The 23,483-nt window shown below is 49.3% G+C and overlaps 1 protein-coding gene across 3 annotated transcripts in view; it reads left to right on the top strand.

Annotated features, from left to right (window-relative positions):
* The window catches only part of GGA1 (golgi associated, gamma adaptin ear containing, ARF binding protein 1), a 174,871-nt gene extending 156,389 nt beyond the window's left edge, over nt 1-18,482 (top strand). For all 3 annotated transcript variants that reach the window (XM_077277312.1, XM_077277311.1, XM_077277313.1), the window contains 6 exons: nt 3,011-3,072; nt 7,156-7,310; nt 9,005-9,216; nt 9,576-9,745; nt 9,824-9,934; nt 18,018-18,482. In XM_077277312.1, coding sequence (XP_077133427.1) covers nt 3,011-3,072; nt 7,156-7,310; nt 9,005-9,216; nt 9,576-9,745; nt 9,824-9,934; nt 18,018-18,128 — 821 coding nt within the window. In that variant the 3' untranslated portion in view covers nt 18,129-18,482. The remainder of the gene's footprint in view (nt 1-3,010; nt 3,073-7,155; nt 7,311-9,004; nt 9,217-9,575; nt 9,746-9,823; nt 9,935-18,017) is intronic.
* Nucleotides 18,483-23,483: the final 5,001 nt, after the last annotated feature.

Here is a 23,483-nt window from a genome sequence, read left to right as displayed (position 1 = left end):
TTGTAAAGGCCTGTCTCCTGTCAGGGTCTCAGAATGGTGGCTGTCCGCTGCCTTCCCTTCTACCTCCCTGTGGCAGGGCTCAGATCCCTGTAGAGGCCGGTCTCCTGTCAGTCTCACAATGGTGGCTGTCTGCTGCCTTCTCTTCTATCTCCCTGTGGTAGGGCGCAGATCCCTGTGGCCTGTCTCCTGTCAGAGTCTCACATACCGGTCCTTGCTGCCATCATTATCCTTTTCTGACTGACTCAAATCTTACCGCCTCATAAGTTAGCTCCTCCTCAAAACGTGACTTTCCGAGAAGCAGTCATTGGTTGACTGCACTGTCAATACTCCTTCCCATAAAACACTTAAACCTTTGCTGATGTTGTCCCTGTAAGAAAACTCACAAGTAAGACAAGCAAAGAAATGGGAATAACATAGGAAAAACCTCATACACTGAAAAGGCAGAAATACTGTAATAACAAAAATACTTTTATCGCAGAAACTTTGATAGAGCAAAACTAAGCATATTTTTTTAATCAGCTCATCAAACTCCATAAAACAGACATATTACCTTTGCTGATGATTTTTTTGTGTTGACCAGTGTAATAATTTTATTTCTATAGCGCCAACATATTCTGCAGCACTTTACATTTTAGAGGGGACTTGTACAGACAATAAGAGACATTACAGAATAACAATGATCACATAAATCACCAGATACAGGAGCAGTGAGGACCCTGCTCGCAAGCTTACAATCTAAGGAATTAGGGGAGACAGAAGAGGTGGATGGTAACAATTACTTTCTTTGTTCTGACCAGCCATAATGTAATAAATCGGGTGTTCATGTAATGCTGCCTAAACCAGTTATCAGCCAGAATATGTAAAAGTACAGACACAGAGTGCTATTAAATGCATAATGCGTGTGAGAACACGATACAAGGAACCCTGGTTATGGGCCACACAGGGATAGTTAGGTTAATGCGCTGAGGTGGTAGGCCAGTCTGAAGAAATGCATTTTTAGGGCACTCTTAAAACTGTGGGGATTGGGGATTAATCATATTAACCTGGGTAGTGCATTCCAAAGAATTGGTTCAGCACATGAGAAGTCTTGGAGACGGGAGTGGGAGGTTCTGATTATTGAAGATGCTAACCTCAGGTCATTAGCTGAACTGAGAGCACGGGTAGGGTGGTAGACTGAGACCAGGGAGGAGATGTAGGGTGGTGCTGAGCCATGGAGGGCACGGGTAGGGTGGTAGGCTGAGACCAGGGAGGAGATGTAGGGTGGTGCTGAGCCATGGAGGGCACGGGTAGGGTGGTAGACTGAGACCAGAGAGGAGATGTAGGGTGGTGCTGAGCCATGGAGGGCACAGGTAGGGTGGTAGACTGAGACCAGAGAGGAGCTGTAGGGTGGTGCTGAGCCATGGAGGGCACGGGTAGGGTGGTAGGCTGAGACCAGGGAGGAGATGTAGGGTGGTGCTGAGCCATGGAGGGCACGGGTAGGGTGGTAGGCTGAGACCAGGGAGGAGATGTAGGGTGGTGCTGAGCCATGGAGGGCACGGGTAGGGTGGTAGACTGAGACCAGAGAGGAGATGTAGGGTGGTGCTGAGCCATGGAGGGCACAGGTAGGGTGGTAGGCTGAGACCAGGGAGGAGATGTAGGGTGGTGCTGAGCCATGGAGGGCACGGGTAGGGTGGTAGGCTGAGACCAGGGAGGAGATATATGGTGGTGCTGAGCCATGGAGGGCACGGGTAAGGTGGTAGGCTGAGACCAGGGAGGAGATGTAGGGTGGTGCTGAGCCATGGAGGGCACGGGTAAGGTGGTAGGCTGAGACCAGGGAGGAGATGTAGGGTGGTGCTGAGCCATGGAGGGCACGGGTAGGGTGGTAGGCTGAGACCAGGGAGGAGATATATGGTGGTGCTGAGCCATGGAGGGCACGGGTAAGGTGGTAGGCTGAGACCAGGGAGGAGATGTAGGGTGGTGATGAGCCATGGAGGGCACGGGTAGAGTGGTAGGATGAGACCAGGGAGGAGATGTAGGGTGGTGCTGAGCCATGGAGGGCACGGGTAGGGTGGTATGCTGAGACCAGGGAGGAGATGTATGGTGGTGCTGAGCCATGGAGGGCACGGGTAAGGTGGTAGGCTAAGACCAGGGAGGAGATGTAGGGTGGTGCTGAGCCATGGAGGGCACGGGTAGAGTGGTAGGCTGAGACCAGGGAGGAGATGTAGGGTGGTGCTGAGCCATGGAGGGCACGGGTAAGGTGGTAGGCTGAGACCAGGGAGGAGATGTAGGGTGGTGCTGAGCCATGGAGGGCACGGGTAGAGTGGTAGGCTGAGACCAGGGAGGAGATGTAGGGTGGTGCTGAGCCATGGAGGGCACGGGTAGAGTGGTAGGCTGAGACCAGGGAGGAGATGTAGGGTGGTGCTGAGCCATGGAGGGCACGGGTAAGGTGGTAGGCTGAGACCAGGGAGGAGATGTAGGGTGGTGCTGAGCCATGGAGAGCACGGGTAGAGTGGTAGGCTGAGACCAGGGAGGAGATGTAGGGTGGTGCTGAGCCATGGAGAGCACGGGTAAGGTGGTAGGCTGAGACCAGGGAGGAGATGTAGGGTGGTGCTGAGCCATGGAGAGCACGGGTAGAGTGGTAGACAGACCAGGGAGGAGATGTATGGTGGTGCTGAGCCATGGAGGGCACGGGTAGGGTGGTAGGCTGAGACCAGAGAGGAGATGTAGGGTGGTGCTGAGCCATGGAGGGCATGGGTAGGGTGGTAGGCTGAGACCAGGGAGGAGATATATGGTGGTGCTGAGCCATGGAGGGCATGGGTAAGGTGGGAGGCTGAGACCAGGGAGGAGATGTAGGGTGGTGCTGAGCCATGGAGAGCTTTGTGAGGGATAAAAGGTCTCGGCTCTAAATCCATAGAATGAGCTGTGAGGTTGGTAAGTGATGTCTAGGTTTTGGCCGGATGGATGAGTGGCAATAATCTGTAAAAAGATGATACTGACTGTCATTCTGACCTTTCTGCATTATATTATCTAGGATTAAACGACCCCGTTCCCCCTTCACAGACTCGGGAATCTTCGTCATGGGATAGCTTTCAGGTAATAATAATAATTTTTATTTCTATAGCACCAACATATTCTGCAGCACTTTACAATTCAGAGGGGACTTCTACAAAAAAATAAGACATTACAGAGTACCACATAGTTCAACACACTACAAGAGGAGTGAGGACCATGCTGCTCTCTGCTTACAGTCTATGAAGAGATAGGGGAAACGAAAAAGGTAAAAAAGTGCTCGTCATGTATGGTCCAGCCATCATTATAATGGATAATTGCATTCCTATAACGCTGCATGAACCGGTGACCAGTATACACATAAAGTGCTACAGAGTGCATGGAGGCTGTGGAAACAGATGATAGGAGGGACCAGATTCTGAGTACAAGTTGGAAGGAAGAACAGAGAATAATTATATTAGTGAGGCGAGATGATAGGCCACTCTAAAATATTTGTCTTTTTAGAGTTGATACTGGGAATTAAGTGGATTGTTTGGGGCAGTACATTCCAGAGAACTGGTGCAGCATGAGAGAAGTCCTGGAGAATGCAGTTGGATTTTTATGGCTTTTAGATGAGGTCAGTCTTAAATCATTAGCAAAACAAAAAGGAAGAGAACAGTGATAAGCAGAGCTGAGGGAGGGGATATAGGGCATTGCAGAACTGTGGACAGCTTTGTAGTGAGAGTGATGAACTTATGTAGTACTCAGTCACGGATGGGTAGGCAGTGCAATGACTGGCACAAAGTGGAGGCTTTGGTGTAGCGAATGGACAAAAATATGACCTTGGCTGATGCATTCAGGTTACAAAGTAGAGGAGAGAATTTAGTAAGAGGGAGACCGATTAGTAGAGGGTTGCCATACTCCAGATGAGAATATATAAGTGACACAGCGAGTGATCGTGTATAGGGGTGAAGGAGAGGTCTGAGTCACATATAACCCGAAGCGGGCATGCTGCTGGGGAGTTATGGTAGAACCATACGCTGAAATGGCAATATCGGGTATAAGTAGGTTAGTAGATTAGGGAAACACGAGGAGTTCAATATCAATTTTAAGTAGAGGGATGACATGATGTTTTAAACCACGGATAGGCAATCACTGGTATTTTGTAGTAATGCAGGGGGGATATCAGTGGAAGACCTGTATAATTGGGTGTCATCAGCATAGAGTTGGTACTGAAAATCTGCTTTTGGTTTGTACAATATAAGCAGTGCATAGAGAAAAGTGGAGGGGATGTAGGACTGAATGCCGAGGGACTCTGACAGTAAAAGGAGGGGACCTAGGAGTGAACCCTGAGGAACTGTGACAGTAAAAGGAGGGGATGTAGGACTGAACCCTGAGGAACTCTGACAGTAAAAGGAGGGGACCTAGGAGTGAACCCTGAGGAACTGTGACAGTAAAAAGAGGGGATGTAGGACTGAACCCTGAGGAACTGTGACAGTAAAAGGAGGGGATGTAGGACTGAACCCTGAGGAACTGTGACAGTAAAAGGAGGGGATGTAGGACTGAACCCTGAGGAACTGTGACAGTAAAAGGAGGGGATGTAGGACTGAACCCTGAGGAACTGTGACAGTAAAAGGAGGGGATGTAGGACTGAACCCTGAGGAACTGTGACAGTAAAAGGAGGGGATGTAGGACTGAACCCTGAGGAACTCTGACAGTAAAAGGAGGGGATGTAGGACTGAACCCTGAGGAACTGTGACAGTAAAAGGAGGGGATGTAGGACTGAACCCTGAGGAACTGTGACAGTAAAAGGAGGGGACCTAGGAGTGAATCCTGAGGAACTGTGACAGTAAAAGGAGGGGATGTAGGACTGAACCCTGAGGAACTCTGTCAGTAAAAGGAGGGGATGTAGGACTGAACCCTGAGGAACTCTGACAGTAAAAGGAGGGGATGTAGGACTGAACCCTGAGGAACTGTGACAGTAAAAGGAGGGGATGTAGGACTGAACCCTGAGGAACTGTGACAGTAAAAGGAGGGGATGTAGGACTGAACCCTGAGGAACTCTGACAGTAAAAGGAGGGGATGTAGGACTGAACCCTGAGGAACTCTGACAGTAAAATGAGGGGATGTAGGACTGAACCCTGAGGAACTCTGACAGTAAAAGGAGGGGATGTAGGACTGAACCCTGAGGAACTCTGACAGTAAAAGGAGGGGATGTAGGACTGAACCCTGAGGAACTGTGACAGTAAAAGGAGGGGATGTAGGACTGAACCCTGAGGAACTGTGACAGTAAAAGGAGGGGATGTAGGACTGAACCCTGAGGAACTCTGACAGTAAAAGGAGGGGATGTAGGACTGAACCCTGAGGAACCCTGACAGTAAAAGGAGGGGATGTAGGACTGAACCCTGAGGAACTCTGACAGTAAAAGGAGGGGATGTAGGACTGAACCCTGAGGAACTCTGACAGTAAAAGGAGGGGATGTAGGACTGAACCCTGAGGAACTGTGACAGTAAAAGGAGGGGATGTAGGACTGAACCCTGAGGAACTGTGACAGTAAAAGGAGGGGACCTAGGAGTGAATCCTGAGGAACTGTGACAGTAAAAGGAGGGGATGTAGGACTGAACCCTGAGGAACTGTGACAGTAAAATGAGGGGATGTAGGACTGAACCCTGAGGAACTGTGACAGTAAAAGGAGGGGATGTAGGACTGAACCCTGAGGAACTGTGACAGTAAAAGGAGGGGATGTAGGACTGAACCCTGAGGAACTGTGACAGTAAAAGGAGGGGATGTAGGACTGAACCCTGAGGAACTCTGACAGTAAAAGGAGGGGATGTAGGACTGAACCCTGAGGAACTGTGACAGTAAAAGGAGGGGATGTAGGACTGAACCCTGAGGAACTGTGACAGTAAAAGGAGGGGACCTAGGAGTGAATCCTGAGGAACTGTGACAGTAAAAGGAGGGGATGTAGGACTGAACCCTGAGGAACTGTGACAGTAAAAGGAGGGGATGTAGGACTGAACCCTGAGGAACTCTGACACTAAAAGGAGGGGATGTAGGACTGAACCCTGAGGAACTCTGACAGTAAAAGGAGGGGACCTAGGAGTGAACCCTGATGACCCTAGACAGTAAGAGGAGGGGAATGTAGACCTGAGTCCTGAGGAACCCAGCAATAAGAGGAGGGACCTAGGACTGAACCCTGAAGAACCCTGACATTAAGTGGAGGAGACCTAGGACTGAACCCTAGGGAACCATGAAACTAAGGGAAAGAGAAGGAGGAGAAGAATAGCTGGCAAATGAGAGACAGCAGGACTGGTCATTAAAGTAGGAGGAGAACCAAGAGAGTGTGGAGCATAGTGAGGAGGAGCTGGTGATCTGCAGTGTCACATGCTGCTGAGAGATCCCGGAGAATCAGAATGCATCAGGGACCAATAGAAGTAGCTGTTAGTAGATCGTTAGAGACTTTAAGTGCAATTTCAGTAGTGTAAGGAGCGAAAACCAAATTGTGAAGGGTCAAGAAGAGTGAGATATCTGACAAGAGTGGACCAAGCGTTTCAGGAGTTCAGATGAATGGGACATTAGGGACTGGTCTCTAGGTAGCAAAGCAGATCTGGTTGAGTGATGGTTTTTTAGTAAAGGGTATTTGACTGCATTTTTGGAAGGATGAGGGAAAGATACCTGACCAAAGTGAGAGCTTAGATAATTTAGTTAGGTGAGTAGTGAGAGGAAGAGCAGGTGAGGGAATAGGATGGCCGGTAGTAGGGTGAGAAGAAGTGCGGAGCCTGTGAATGTCTTTTTCTGTGATCGGTTCAAAGGTATAAAGTGAACTTGAAGTGAGGGAGGGAAGACGATACATGACATTAATTGATTTGGGAGAAATGTTCATGTCTGATGTAATGACAAGAAAATGAGCACACCGGGAGCCGCAGCATGTCCACACAGGCGTACAATTGTTCTTGGCCCAATCACCTTTTCATTGGCCTGTCAGTATTTTCTGGGAGATTGTGGTTTATTGTGGAAGTATCGGTGTCTTGAACCTTCCAGTGTATTTATTCTATTAGAACGTATATACCGATAGTTCTGTGCAAAGTGGATCTGTCACTCTGTAGTCATGTCTTGTTTTGGGACTTTTGATATGATCACTTTTTGCAGGGCACACAGTCATTAGACCATAATTTCAATATTTTTCAGTCTTCAGAATCCGAACCAAACAATGAAGCTGCTGAGAAGTTCCCAACCATTGTACAGAACGCAGCACCGTCTAACAAAGCTTTAGAGGAACTAGACCTACTGGGAAAGACACTGCTCCAGCAATCGCTGCCGCCCAATGCCCTGCACATGCCCTGGTGAGATGAGCCCTGCCCTAATGGCTGCTCCTGCCCTGATTGTCTCCTCGTGGGCAGGCTCATGTCTCTGTGTGTCAGCATGTTACCTATTTAGTCTTCATTATTCTTCATGTCATGTCCGATATGTAACCCCGATTTTATGTTCGCTGTTCGTGACCGCTGTGGGAAGAGTGTCGCTGCAACTTTTTCTCTCATAGATACTTAGCAGAGTTTAAAAAAAAAAAAAGCGTCCAAGGCGTCCCATGTGCGTGCATGCCTGTGTGTGTACGCGTGCATGTATACGTGTGTGTGCGCCTGCGTACATGCCTGGGTGTGTACGCGTGTGTACGTGTGCATGCATACGTGTGTGCGCCTGCGTACATGCTTGTGTGTGTGTGTGTACGCGTGCATGCATACGTGTGTGTGCGCCTGCGTACATGCCTCTGTGCGCTCCTGTGTGCATGCATACGTGTGTGTGTACGCGTGCATGCATACGTGTGTGTGCGCCTGCGTACATGCCTGTGTGTGTGTGCGCCTGATTGTGTGTGTGTGTGTGTGTGTGCGCGTGCATGCATACGTGTGTTTGCCTGCATACATGCCTGTGTGTGCGCCCCTGCGTAGATGCCTATGTGTGTGCGTCTGATTGTGTGCGCTTGCATGCATACATGTGTGTGTGCCTGATTGTGTGTGCGCCTGCGTACATGCCTATGTGTGTGTGTGCCTGATTGTGTGTGTGCGCCTGCGTACGTGTGTGTGTGTGTGTGTGTGTGCCTGATTGTGCGCCTGCGTACATGCCTGTGTGTGTGCGCGTGCGTGTGCCTGATTGTGTGTGCGCATGCATATGTGTGTGTGCGCCTGCGTACATGCCTCTGTGTGCATGCATACATGTGTGTGTGCCTGATTGTGTGTGCGCCTGCGTACATGCCTATGTGTGTGTGTGCCTGATTGTGTGTGTGCGCCTGCGTACGTGTGTGTGTGTGCCTGATTGTGCGCCTGCGTACATGCCTATGTGTGTGCGTGCGTGTGCCTGATTGTGTGTGCGCATGCATATGTGTGTGTGCGCCTGCGTACATGCCTCTGTGTGCATGCATATGTGTGTGTGCGCCTGCGTACATGCCTCTGTGTGCATGCATACGTGTGTGTGTGCCTGCGTGCATATGTACTTACGTACGTGCGTGCATGGACAAATATGGAGTAAGGAGGGGTGGGCATTTAGTTTCCTGCAATGTATCAGGAACATGTAGCAGTTGGTAATCAGGAGTGAACCCCGATGTAATGGCCGCTCTTGCTGCAGCCCCCAGCAGCTTTCGGCCTCCTGCTAATAATCTGTAGGTGAAGGCTTGGCCTCGTGACTTGCCCAGACCTCAGTGTGCACGTCAGCTTGCTTGGTTGTTGGCTCTTTGCTTGTACCCTTGGGCCATTTAGAAACTGAATCACGGCCCTGGATCCATATCATCACATTCTCTTTGTGCCGGTCCCTTCAGGGATCTATAAAGCTTTATCTTGATGGATTTGTCTTTTATAAGCTTAAATCTACAATGAAACTATCAGCAAATGTCTAGAAATATATGAAGCTCCGTCCGCGAGGACTCTGTGGTGTCACCAGGAGCTTTATCCATTTTACATTCAACCTTCATCTCTAGTTTGCTGGCAGATACTAAGACGAGAAGGCCACGCTGTGCTTCCTCAGGACTATATGACTTGTCTCATTTCAGGGAAAAGATCCAGCATAAGCCGACTCTGCGAGATCTACAGAGTAAAGCTCCTCTGTCCGCACCGCTGGTTCCACAGCCGTCCGCACCGCTGGTTCCACAGCCGTCTGCACAGGGAGATCTGACGTCCTTCGCTGCTCCGGGGCAGATGTCCCCCACAACATCCCAAGCCTCCCTTAATGCTGTCACCGTGCCTCTGGAGTCTATCAAACCAAGTAGGGATCAGTAAGCAGTAGACAGGGACGGAATCTCTTATTTTTCCAGTTTATGCTTTGTGTAGGGTATATAGACACTCTAGTGGGGGCTTTCTTACTCTGGACCTCCCATCCGCTAGAAGCCCAGCTTTGCTCTGCCATTTAGTACAACATTTCCTGCTGTAAGTGTAATTTCCCCAAATAAAATCAGTTATTTGATGCAGGTGTCAGTTGTCATCCCCATAGATCATGGTGGCAGCTTTTCCTCTTGAAGGCCTTTCTGTGGAAAGACCCTTTAACTCTGTGACTTATCAGTCTGCATTTTTCTGTTTTTGGTCTGCTCTCCTTGCACACTTGTTGGCTGTTTTCCTTGTTTGCAGGTAATATCCTCCCGGTCACAGTGTACGACCAACGTAGTTTCCGTGTGCTCTTCCACTTTGCTCAGGGCGCTCCAGCAGGGAGACCGGATGTCCTGGTGGTTGTGATCTCCATGTTAAGTACAGCCCCACTCCCTGTCACCGGCATCAGTTTTCAGGCTGCTGTCCCTAAGGTTGGATGGGATGTTCCATAAATTATTATTGCTGCGCACAAACCTAGTTTTATTGCTAACAATTCTCTCTTCTTGTAGAGCATGAGGGTAAAGTTGCAGCCGGCGTCTGGCTCTGAACTTCCGGCATTCAACCCAATCCTGCCTCCATCTGCTGTCACTCAGGTGCTGCTGCTGGCCAATCCCACACAGGTAAAATGCTGTCACCAGCGACCAACAGAGCAGTCAGTAAATGGCACCACCGAGATACAGAGCAGTCAGTAAGTGGTGCCACCGAGATACAGAGCAGTCAGTAAATGGCACCACCAAGATACAGAGCAGTCAGTAAGTGGCACCACCGAGATACAGAGCAGTCAGTAAGTGGCACCACCGAGATACAGAGCAGTCAGTAAGTGGCACCACCGAGATACAGAGCAGTCAGTAAGTGGTACCACCGAGATACAGAGCAGTCAGTAAGTGGCACCACCGAGATACAGAGCAGTCAGTAAGTGGCACCACCGAGATACAGAGCAGTCAGTAAGTGGCACCACCGAGATACAGAGCAGTCAGTAAGTGGCGCCACCGAGATACAGAGCAGTCAGTAAGTGGCACCACCGAGATACAGAGCAGTCAGTAAGTGGCGCCACCGAGATACAGAGCAGTCAGTAAGTGGCACCACCGAGATACAGAGCAGTCAGTAAGTGGCACCACCGAGATACAGAGCAGTCAGTAAGTGGCACCACCGAGATACAGAGCAGTCAGTAAGTGGCGCCACCGAGATACAGAGCAGTCAGTAAATGGCGCCACCGAGATACAGAGCAGTCAGTAAGTGGCGCCACCGAGATACAGAGCAGTCAGTAAATGGTGCCACCGAGATACAGAGCAGTCAGTAAATGGTGCCACCGAGATACAGAGCAGTCAGTAAATGGCGCCACCGAGATACAGAGCAGTCAGTAAATGGCACCACCGAGATACAGAGCAGTCAGTAAGTGGCACCACCGAGATACAGAGCAGTCAGTAAATGGCACCACCGAGATACAGAGCATTCAGTAAGTGGCACCACCGAGATACAGAGCAGTCAGTAAATGGCGTCACCGAGATACAGAGCAGTCAGTAAATGGCACCACCGAGATACAGAGCATTCAGTAAATGGTGCCACCGAGATACAGAGCAGTCAGTAAATGGCACCACCGAGATACAGAGCAGTCAGTAAATGGCACCACCGAGATACAGAGCAGTCAGTAAATGGCACCACCGAGATACAGAGCAGTCAGTAAATGGCACCACCGAGATACAGAGCAGTCAGTAAATGGCGCCACCGAGATACAGAGCAGTCAGTAAGTGGCGCCACCGAGATACAGAGCAGTCAGTAAGTGGCGCCACCGAGATACAGAGCAGTCAGTAAATGGCGCCACCGAGATACAGAGCAGTCAGTAAATGGCACCACCGAGATACAGAGCAGTCAGTAAGTGGCACCACCGAGATACAGAGCAGTCAGTAAGTGGCGCCACCGAGATACAGAGCAGTCAGTAAATGGCACCACCGAGATACAGAGCATTCAGTAAATGGTGCCACCGAGATACAGAGCAGTCAGTAAATGGCATCACCGAGATACAGAGCAGTCAGTAAATGGCACCACCGAGATACAGAGCATTCAGTAAATGGTGCCACCGAGATACAGAGCAGTCAGTAAGTGGCACCACCGAGATACAGAGCAGTCAGTAAGTGGCACCACCGAGATACAGAGCAGTCAGTAAGTGGCACCACCGAGATACAGAGCAGTCAGTAAGTGGCGCCACCGAGATACAGAGCAGTCAGTAAGTGGCACCACCGAGATACAGAGCAGTCAGTAAGTGGCGCCACCGAGATACAGAGCAGTCAGTAAATGGCACCACCGAGATACAGAGCAGTCAGTAAGTGGCACCACCGAGATACAGAGCAGTCAGTAAGTGGCACCACCGAGATACAGAGCAGTCAGTAAGTGGCGCCACCGAGATACAGAGCAGTCAGTAAATGGCACCACCGAGATACAGAGCATTCAGTAAATGGTGCCACCGAGATACAGAGCAGTCAGTAAATGGCATCACCGAGATACAGAGCAGTCAGTAAATGGCACCACCGAGATACAGAGCATTCAGTAAATGGTGCCACCGAGATACAGAGCAGTCAGTAAGTGGCACCACCGAGATACAGAGCAGTCAGTAAGTGGCACCACCGAGATACAGAGCAGTCAGTAAGTGGCACCACCGAGATACAGAGCAGTCAGTAAGTGGCGCCACCGAGATACAGAGCAGTCAGTAAATGGCATCACCGAGATACAGAGCAGTCAGTAAATGGCACCACCGAGATACAGAGCATTCAGTAAATGGTGCCACCGAGATACAGAGCAGTCAGTAAATGGCACCACCGAGATACAGAGCAGTCAGTAAATGGCACCACCGAGATACAGAGCCAGGGCCGGCTTCAGGTTTTTGAGGGCCCCGGGCGAAAGATTCTCAGTGGGCCCCCCTTAAACACATACCACGATTCATGATGCACAGATACAGCAGAGAAATATAGGTATAGCACAATGCCAGATTTCACTTCTTACATGAGTGATAGCTATTACAAATTCTACAATACCATACAGCAGAGGGGCTTTATAGAAGTCATTCCCTTATACGCCAATTTTTGTGACCTACTCCCTCTTCCTCAGTTACCAGTAGGCATTTTCTTGTTAGCTGAACTTGCTGCAAAGAAAAATCTGCATACATTGAATATGACAATTTTTTAATTGAAAACTTTTTAAAGTAAACATTAGAAAGTATTAACGTAGAACATTTGTAAAAGTGCAAAATGGGTAGCATATAGCACAGCCAAGTAGTATATAGCACAGCCCACATAGTATATAACACAGCCACGTGACATATAGCACAGCCCACGTAGTATATAGCACAGCCATGTAGTATATAGCACAGCCACGAAGTCTAAAACGTATATAGCACAGCTACATAGTATATAGCACAGCCACGTAGCATATAACACAGCCCACATAGTATATAGCACAGCCACATAGTATATAGCACAGCCATGTAGTATATAACACAGCCTATGTAGTATATAGCACAGCCACGTAGTATACAGCACAGCCCATGTAGCATATAGCACAGCCCATGTAGCATATAGCACAGCCCACGTAGCATATAGCACAGCCATGTAGTATATAGCACAGCCACGTAGTATATAACACAGCCTATGTAGCATATAGCACAGCCATGTAGTATATAGCACAGCCACGTAGTATATAGCACAGCCACATAGTATATAACACAGCCTATGTAGTATATAGCACAGCCTATGTAGTATATAGCACAGCCACGTAGTATACAGCACAGCCCATGTAGCATATAGCACAGCCCATGTAGCATATAGCACAGCCCACGTAGCATATAGCACAGCCATGTAGTATATAGCACAGCCACGTAGTATATAGCACAGCCACATAGTATATAACACAGCCTATGTAGTATATAGCACAGCCTATGTAGTATATAGCGCAGCCACGTAGTATATAACAGCCACGTAATATATAACAGCCCACGTACTATATAGCACAGCCACGTAGTATATAACAGCCCACGCAACATATAGCACAGTCATGTAGTATATAGCACAGCCACGTAGTATATTACACAGCCCACGTTGTATATAGCACAGCCATGTAGTATATAACACAGCTATATAGTATATAACAGCCCACGCAGTATATAACACAGCCACATTGTATATAACACGGCCAAGTAGTATATAACACAGCCCACGTAGTATATAGCACAGCCACGTAGTGTATAACACAGCCCACGCAGCATATAGTACAGCCATGTAGTATATAGCACAGCCACGTAGCATATAACACAGCTATGTAGTATATAACACAGCCACGCAGTATATAGCACAGCTATGTAGTATATAGCACAGCCCGCATCTTTCTCCCCTTCCCCCCCAACAATGGCCCCACAGTCCAGTACTCACTGTAAGGGTATGTGCACACTTAAGAATTTCTTGCAGAAAATTCCTGAAGAAAACCGGACATTTTCTGCAAGAAAACCGCATGCGTTTTTTGCACGTTTTTTTTCCCGGAGCTTTATATAGCGGGAAAAACGCAAAGAACCCACAAAATTAATGAACATGCTGCGCCTTTTACCGCAATGCGTTTTTGTTTTTTTTTGCGGAAAAAACGCATCATGTGCACAAAAATTGCATTCTAAATGATAGGATGCTTGTGTATGCGTTTTTTATGCATTTTTATCACGTTTTTATAGCAAAAAACACAAAAAAAAAACGCAATGTGTGCACACAGCCTTATAGTAAAAAAAAAAATACACTCCTCACCTCTCCTCATGCCCACACTGCTCCCTGCTCCTGTCTCAGCGGCTGCACTGCCTGGCACACAGTGAGTGCGCGATGACGTCATCGCGCAGTGTCAGAGGCAGAGCAGGGAATGATGGGAGAGGGAGCGTCGGCTGACGTTCTCTCCTCCATCATTGCTTTGAACTGTGCCGGCAGACGGCAGTATAGTTCAATGCGGCGGCGGAGTCGGCGCTGGCGGCAGGCGGGCCCAGCTGCCTCACAGGGGCCCCATATTGGCTGCGTGATGTGCCGCTAGCTGAGGGCCCCTGGGGGAGCGGGGGCCCTAGGCAGCTGTCTGCCCCAAACGCCGGCCCTGCCTGCAGGGGCCCCACAGAGCCTCAGTGTACCGTACCGTGATTGAACCCCCCTGTCTCGCCAGGGCCCCGGCACTTGCATGGGTGCTGACGCCGGCTCTGTACAGAGCAGTCAGTAAGTTTCGCCAGCGACATACCGACCAGTCTGTAAGTGGCACCATTGAGATACAGATCAGTCAGTAAGTGGCGTTGCCGACAAACAGAACAGGAAGTAAGTGTCACCAGCGACATACAGACCAGTCAGTGACACCACCGCGATACAGACCAGTCAATAAGTGGCGACACTGAGATACAGACCAGTCAGTAAGTGGTACCACTGAGATAGAGACCAGTCAGTAAGTGGCACCACCGAGATACAGATCAGTTAGTAAGTGGCGACACTGAGATACAGACCAGTCAGTAAGTGGTGACACTGAAATACAGACCAGTCAGTAAGTGGTACCAATGACATACAGACCAGTCAGTGACACCACCACGATACAGACCAGTCAGTAAGTGGTACCACTGAGCTAGAGACCAGTCAGTAAGTGGCACCACCGAGATACAGATCAGTCAGTATGTGGTACCACTGAGATAGAGACCAGTCAGTAAGTGGCACCACCGAGATACAGATCAGTCAGTAAGTGGTACCACTGAGCTAGAGACCAGTCAGTAAGCGGCACCACCGAGATACAGATCAGTCAGTAAGTGGTACCACCGAGATACAGAGCAGTCAGTAAGTGGTACCACTGAGATAGAGACCAGTCAGTAAGTGGCACCACCGAGATACAGATCAGTCAGTAAGTGGTACCACTGAGCTAGAGACCAGTCAGTAAGTGGCACCACCGAGATACAGATCAGTCAGTAAGTGGTACCACTGAGCTAGAGACCAGTCAGTAAGCGGCACCACCTAGATACAGATCAGTCAGTAAGTGGTACCACTGAGCTAGAGACCAGTCAGTAAGCGGCACCACCGAGATACAGATCAGTCAGTAAGTGGTACCACCGAGATACAGAGCAGTCAGTAAGCGGCACCACCGAGATACAGATCAGTCAGTAAGTGGTACCACCGAGATACAGAGCAGTCAGTAAGTGGTACCACTGAGATAGAGACCAGTCAGTAAGTGGCACCACCGAGATACAGATCAGTCAGTAAGTGGTACCACTGAGATAGAGACCAGTCAGTAAGTGGCACCACCGAGATACAGATCAGTCAGTAAGTGGTACCACCGAGATAGAGACCAGTCAGTAAGCGGCACCAATGACATACAGACCAGTCAGTGACACCACCGCGATACAGACCAGTCAGTAAGTGGTACCACTGAGCTAGAGACCAGTCAGTAAGTGGCACCACCGAGATACAGATCAGTCAGTAAGTGGTACCACTGAGATAGAGACCAGTCAGTAAGTGACACCACCGAGATACAGATCAGTCAGAGGCACCACCGAGATACAGATCAGTTAGTAAGTGGTGCCGCTGAGATACAGATCAGTTAGTAAGTGGTGCTGCTGAGATACAGACCAGTCAGTAAGGGGCGCCGCTGAGATAGACCAGTCAGTAAGGGGCGCCGCTGAGATACAGACCAGTCAGTAAGGGGTGCCGCTGAGATAGACCAGTCAGTAAGTGGTGCTGCTGAGATACAGACCAGTCAGTAAGGGGCGCCGCTGAGATAGACCAGTCAGTAAGGGGCGCCGCTGAGATAGACCAGTCAGTAAGGGGCGCCGCTGAGATAGACCAGTCAGTAAGGGGCGCCGCTGAGATACAGACCAGTCAGTAAGGGGCGCCGCTGAGATAGACCAGTCAGTAAGGGGCGCCGCTGAGATAGACCAGTCAGTAAGGGGCGCCGCTGAGATAGACCAGTCAGTAAGGGGCGCCGCTGAGATACAGACCAGTCAGTAAGGGGCGCCGCTGAGATACAGACCAGTCAGTAAGGGGTGCCGCTGAGATAGACCAGTCAGTAAGGGGCGCCGCTGAAATAGACCAGTCAGTAAGGGGCGCCGCTGAGATAGACCAGTCAGTAAGGGGCGCCGCTGAGATAGACCAGTCAGTAAGGGGCGCCGCTGAGATAGACCAGTCAGTAAGGGGCGCCGCTGAGATACAGACCAGTCAGTAAGGGGCGCCGCTGAGATACAGACCAGTCAGTAAGGGGCGCCGCTGAGATACAGACCAGTCAGTAAGGGGCGCCGCTGAGATACAGACCAGTCAGGGGTGCCGCTGAGATAGACCAGTCAGTAAGGGGCGCCGCTGAAATAGACCAGTCAGTAAGGGGCGCCGCTGAGATAGACCAGTCAGTAAGGGGCGCCGCTGAGATAGACCAGTCAGTAAGGGACGCCGCTGAGATACAGACCAGTCAGTAAGGGGTGCCGCTGAGATACAGACCAGTCAGTAAGGGGCGCCGCTGAGATACAGACCAGTCAGTAAGGGGTGCCGCTGAGATAGACCAGTCAGTAAGGGGCGCCGCTGAAATAGACCAGTCAGTAAGGGGCGCCGCTGAGATAGACCAGTCAGTAAGGGACGCCGCTGAGATAGACCAGTCAGTAAGGGGCGCCGCTGAGATACAGACCAGTCAGTAAGGGGTGCCGCTGAGATACAGACCAGTCAGTAAGGGGCGCCGCTGAGATAGACCAGTCAGTAAGGGGCGCCGCTGAGATACAGACCAGTCAGTAAGGGGCGCCGCTGAGATACAGACCAGTCAGTAAGGGGCGCCGCTGAGATACAGACCAGTCAGTAAGGGGCGCCGCTGAGATAGACCAGTCAGTAAGGGGCGCCGCTGAGATAGACCAGTCAGTAAGGGGCGCCGCTGAGATAGACCAGTCAGTAAGGGGCGCCGCTGAGATAGACCAGTCAGTAAGGGGTGCCGCTGAGATACAGACCAGTCAGTAAGGGGCGCCGCTGAGATACAGACCAGTCAGTAAGGGGCGCCGCTGAGATACAGACCAGTCAGTAAGGGGCGCCGCTGAGATAGACCAGTCAGTAAGGGGCGCCGCTGAGATACAGACCAGTCTGTAAGGGGCGCCGCTGAGATACAGACCAGTCAGTAAGGGGCGCCGCTGAGATAGACCAGTCAGTAAGGGGCGCCGCTGAGATAGACCAGTCAGTAAGGGGCGCCGCTGAGATAGACCAGTCAGTAAGGGGCGCCGCTGAGATACAGACCAGTCAGTAAGGGGTGCCGCTGAGATACAGACCAGTCAGTAAGGGGCGCCGCTGAGATACAGACCAGTCAGTAAGGGGCGCCGCTGAGATACAGACCAGTCAGTAAGGGGCGCCGCTGAGATAGACCAGTCAGTAAGGGGCGCCGCTGAGATACAGACCAGTCAGTAAGGGGCGCCGCTGAGATAGACCAGTCAGTAAGGGGCGCCGCTGAGATAGACCAGTCAGTAAGGGGCGCCGCTGAGATACAGACCAGTCAGTAAGGGGCGCCGCTGAGATAGACCAGTCAGTAAGGGGCGCCGCTGAGATAGACCAGTCAGTAAGGGGCGCCGCTGAGATAGACCAGTCAGTAAGGGGCGCCGCTGAGATAGACCAGCCATTTGTGCTCCTGTCTCCTGTCGTTTCTATTCTATGTAACCAGCTGTTTATCGTGACCTTTCCATTTTGCTTTGTTCTCACACAGGAAAGGGTTCGCTTACGATACAAACTGACCTACAGCCAAGGAGAGAAAAGCTTTGATGAATTAGGAGATGTGGAAGACTTTCCTCCTGTTGAGAAGTGGGGAAATCTGTAGGATAAATCTGGTAGAAAATGTTGGGAAATGATGAATGTCCGACCCCCAACATGAACTGTTCTGCTATCAATCGTCTCTGACTTGTTTGGCTGCTGGTTCCTGTCCCCTTCCTGCTGTTACGGACCCCCAGGGACATTGTCAGATTTCAGACTTGATCTCTCTTCTTCTTTTGCCTCTGTCTTTTCTGGAGCAGGCCTTCATGTTATGGGGTGAATCTCAACTGTTCCTGCCGTGGCAGTAACTGAGCTCCGCCATTCTCCGCTCATTCTCCTGCAATATGTTAATTGTTTTTGTCCAATATACTTCTTATTTCTATGATTTTGTGAAATCTGCAGATGATCTTGTTGAATGTTGGTCTCCTTGTTTTATTCTCACTTATCGCATGCAGCAGGATTCATGTATGAACCGAAAAAAGACCAAGAAAACACTCAGTACAGTAATGGATACCTAATGTGACTAAACAAATGAAAAAACATCAATTGTAAAGATATGCACAAAATCCATACCAGACGGGGGTCAATATGAGTGTAAATTTTATTGGAAATCCCAAATATAAATATATCATGCAAAAAACAGCTAAAAAAGAACAGCGCACCAGATGTGACAGAAAGATGCGCTGCAGGACAGCACAAACAATGAGTCCCCGCTGCACAGCCCGGCTCTCTGCTCTCCGCCTGCCCGCACCCTGTCGCTGCGATGTCCCAAGGTGCCAGCATTGAGTTAGACCATCTCATTATAGTGCTACAACTTAGTACCCTGGGCTCTCAGCAAGTCCGCTCATCTGTTATTTCTTATCTGCTGACACTACTTCTGGCGTCTGGGCTTCAGGTGCTGCGGGCTGTGCAGCGGGGACTCATTGTTTGTGCTGTCTTGCATCTTTCTGAGTCCCCGCTGCACAGCCCGGCTCTCTGCTCTCCGCCTGCCCGCACCCTGTCGCTGTGATGTCCCAAGGTGCCAGCATTGAGTTAGACCATCTCATTATAGTGCTACAACTTAGTACCCTGGGCTCTCAGCAAGTCCGCTCATCTGTTATTTCTTATCTGCTGACACTACTTCTGGCGTCTGGGCTTCAGGTGCTGCGGGCTGTGCAGCGGGGACTCATTGTTTGTGCTGTCTTGCATCTTTCTGAGTCCCCGCTGCACAGCCCGGCTCTCTGCTCTCCGCCTGCCCGCACCCTGTCGCTGTGATGTCCCAAGGTGCCAGCATTGAGTTAGACCATCTCATTATAGTGCTACAACTTAGTACCCTGGGCTCTCAGCAAGTCCGCTCATCTGTTATTTCTTATCTGCTGACACTACTTCTGGCGTCTGGGCTTCAGGTGCTGCGGGCTGTGCAGCGGGGACTCATTGTTTGTGCTTTCTTGCATCTTTCTGAGTCCCCGCTGCACAGCCCGGCTCTCTGCTCTCCGCCTGCCCGCACCCTGTCGCTGCGATGTCCCAAGGTGCCAGCATTGAGTTAGACCATCTCATTATAGTGCTACAACTTAGTACCCTGGGCTCTCAGCAAGTCCGCTCATCTGTTATTTCTTATCTGCTGACACTACTTCTGGCGTCTGGGCTTCAGGTGCTGCGGGCTGTGCAGCGGGGACTCATTGTTTGTGCTGTCTTGCATCTTTCTGTCACATCTGATGCGCTGTTCTTTTTTTAGCTGTTTTTTGCTTGTTCACTATTGTCTTTTTTTGTATGACATATTTATATTTGGGATTTCCAATAAAATTTACACTCATTGACCCCCGTCTGGTATGGATTTTGTGCATATCTTTACAATTGATGTTCTTTCATTTGTTTAGTCACATTAGGTATCCATTACTGTACTGAGTGTTTTCTTGGTCTTTTTTCGGTTCATATGTGTTGGCTGACGGGGGTCTGCCCTCTGGTTGCTCTCAGGGTTCCTTTTTTGGTTTATTAGCAAGATTCATGTAGCTAAACAAGTCTTGACCAAAACTTCATGTGTGATTTGGTGGCTATCGGCTCCTAAATCCCAGCCTTCTTGGGGCTTTTATAGCTCATTTCCATTGCCACTTTTTAGCTACAAACCCTTCACCAGAAGGCAATGAGGACGTCTGACTGTGCTGAGATCTGTGGATACCAGACACTTACGGGGATCTGCAGTACATGAGACCTGTAAGGTAGCGAGCTGCAGCAAGAAGAGATGTGCAGTTGTGTGGAAAAGGGGTTGTCATCTTCCTGATTTCCTTTTCTTTTGTATATTTATTATACATAAATGTTTCAGATCCCCAAACAAATGTAAATATTAGATGAAGATAACACTAGTAGCCACAAAAAGCAGTTTTTAAATGAGGATCTTTATTATTAAGGGAAAAAGAAATCCAAACCTACAGGGCCCTGTGTGAAAAAGTGATACCCCCTCCCCCTTTAAAACATAAATTAACTGTGGTATATCACATTTTTGGGAAGCAGACATAAAATTCCCTAGCCATACGCAGGCCTGATTGAGAACAGGTGTGGAAATAATCAAGAAATCACTTAAATAGGACCTTCCTGACAAAGTGGCGTAGACCAAAAGATCCTCAAAAGCTAGACATCATGCCACTGAAAGCCATTATCCACAAATGGAAATAGGGAAGAGGGCAAACACTTTTCCACACAGCTGTGTCAGATGGCAGATCCTCCTGAGCCCATGCTGATGGTCACTGTAACATGCAAGACACTCCAAGGATCTACCCTGAATGATGAAGCTCTGCTGGCACTGGCTTGTGGCAATACATGAGGCCGAATCATTGAACATCACTTATATTTACTGTATAAACGTAAGTGAAATTTCCCTAAAATTCAGTCTCACCTACACATTTCCTCACTGTTGTAGCAGTCTGCAGCATCCTGTATTCAGCCCCAGCCGACTCCATGTGGTCTTATGAAATGGTTTCTGTCTGCTGCTGCATTGGGCCTACCACTTCCCTCATCGATTGAGTCAGACGCTGTTTACTTCCCTTCTGTAACTTCCATCCACTTGCACGTAAATGATGATAGATGTGGTGCAAGCTCCATATTCACCATCAGCTCATCCTCCTGCGGTTCTGTAATTGAAGTTATGTCTGTGCCCAACCATGATCATATGCTCACCCTCTGCCACTAGTTCCGGCCTAGCCTTGAGAGGCTATGTAATGGGTGTTATGTCTGAACCAACGATGTTCATATCCTCACCCTCTGCCTCTAATTCCGGCCCAGCCTTGTGAGGCTATGTAATGGGTGTTATGACTGTACCCAACCATATTCATATCCTCACCCTCTGCCTCTAGATCCGGCCCAGCCTTGTGAGCCTATGTAATGAGAGTTATGACTGTACCCAACCATATTCATATCCTCAGCCTCACACGGCTGGACCGGAACTAGAGGCAGAGGGTGAGGATATGAACGTGGTTGGTACGGCCGTAACTCCTATTACATAGCCTCACAAGGCTGGGTCAGAACTAGAGGCAATGTAATAGGAGTTATGGTTGTACCAACCACGTTCGTACCCTCAGCCTCGGTCACTAGTTCCGGCCCAGCCTTGTAAGACTATGTAATGGGAGTTATGTCTGAACCAACGACATTCATATCCTCACCCTCTGCCTCTAGTTCTGGCCCAGCCTTGTGAGCCTATGTAATGGGAGTTATGACTGTACCCAACCATATTCATATCCTCACCCTCTGCCTCTAGATCCGGCCCAGCCTTGTGAGCCTATGTAATGAGAGTTATGACTGTACCCAACCATATTCATACCCTCACCCTCTGCCTCTAGATCCGGCCCAGCCTTGTGAGCCTATGTAATGGGTGTTATGTCTGAACCAACGATGTTCATATCCTCACCCTCTGCCTCTAATTCCGGCCCAGCCTTGTGAGGCTATGTAATGGGAGTTATGACTGTACCCAACCATATTCATATCCTCAGCCTCACACGGCTGGACCGGAACTAGAGGCAGAGGGTGAGGATATGAACGTGGTTGGTACGGCCGTAACTCCTATTACATAGCCTCACAAGGCTGGGTTGGAACTAGAGGCAATGTAATAAGAGTTATGGCTATACCAACCACGTTCATACTCTCATCCTTGGTCACTAGTTCTGGCCCAGCCTTGTGAGGCTATGTAATTGTAGTTATACCCAACCACGGTCATATCCTCACCCTCTGTCACTAGTGCCGGCCCGACCCCTCAGAACCAGGCAGATGTCCAGGCCTTACTTCCCCATATTACATTCACATACTGGGCATTATTGCTGTAACTCGTCATGTTGGTTTCCTCGTCTTGCTGCTGTCATACAGAATAATAGGGAAGTTATTGGGATCTCAGCTGCGGCTTAATAATCTTATGGATTGAAATCTCTTCATAATACAAGTCATTGTTTGATTCTGACCGAAGATTTTCTAATAACCAATGCAGTGGATATGCTGGAGTTTACTGAGGCCATGCCCTTCTGTAATTGATCCACCATGTCCTGTATTCAACACCCACTTGTCACTAGCACTCCTGTTATGCCTGTGGAGTAATTGTGGTTTTAGAGGGTAACACAGCAGCAAGCTCAGCTTCACATGCAAAACCTGCAATCTGGAACAGTATCTTTACTACTGAATTTAATAAAAGAAGCCAAGACCATAACTGTGGCTACGAGTGCGGTGGTGATGTGTGATTGTTCTTGTGCTAGTCACACAATTCCTCAGGTAGTGGAGTTGTGGCTGAACAGGAGGACACTTGTATATTGGCATGGGGCAAATTGAAGTTGGGAATCACAAATCTGTGGCTGGAGTTGTTTTCGAGTTTGGTAATTATATTCTAGCATCATTACCTGCAGAATGTAAGTCTGTGGGTTTTATATACTTAATGAATGCTAGGTAGAAATGAGCAGAATAAATCTGGGTTTCCAGAGTGGTAGACTGCTACAATCGGAAAGTGGTCACTTCACGGAGCAGATTCCAGTCTACGACAAACTGCTCCATGCACAAGGTCTATGGAAACCAGGCTATAACGAAGATAAGACAATGTGGACATGTGGTTCTTATTATATGAAGGTCACTCATCCGATAACTGCTCTATCTGACGAGACATAATGTGAACATGGAGTTCTTCCTACAGTAGTGTTCAAAATACTAACCATCCAACATGACTAACCAGACTAATCACTGTTTTTAAGTTATATCACCACATGTCACACAATTTACCAGTTGGTGCAGTAGATTCTAAGGCCGGCGTCACACTGGCGTGTTTTACGGACGTATGAGAGGCGCAGAAAATACGCATTGCACACGGTACAATGATTCTCTATGGGGCAGCTCCTATCTGCCGTATTTTATGGATCCATATTATACCGTCTTGTATGGCCGTAGAAAATCGCAGCATGCTGCGTTTGTCACCGTATTG

Source organism: Ranitomeya variabilis, chromosome 8 (assembly GCF_051348905.1).
Source record: "Ranitomeya variabilis isolate aRanVar5 chromosome 8, aRanVar5.hap1, whole genome shotgun sequence".
NCBI lineage: Eukaryota > Metazoa > Chordata > Amphibia > Anura > Dendrobatidae > Ranitomeya > Ranitomeya variabilis.
The sequence above is the reverse complement of the archived record's forward strand: the minus strand, read 5'-3'. Positions and strand labels throughout refer to the sequence as shown.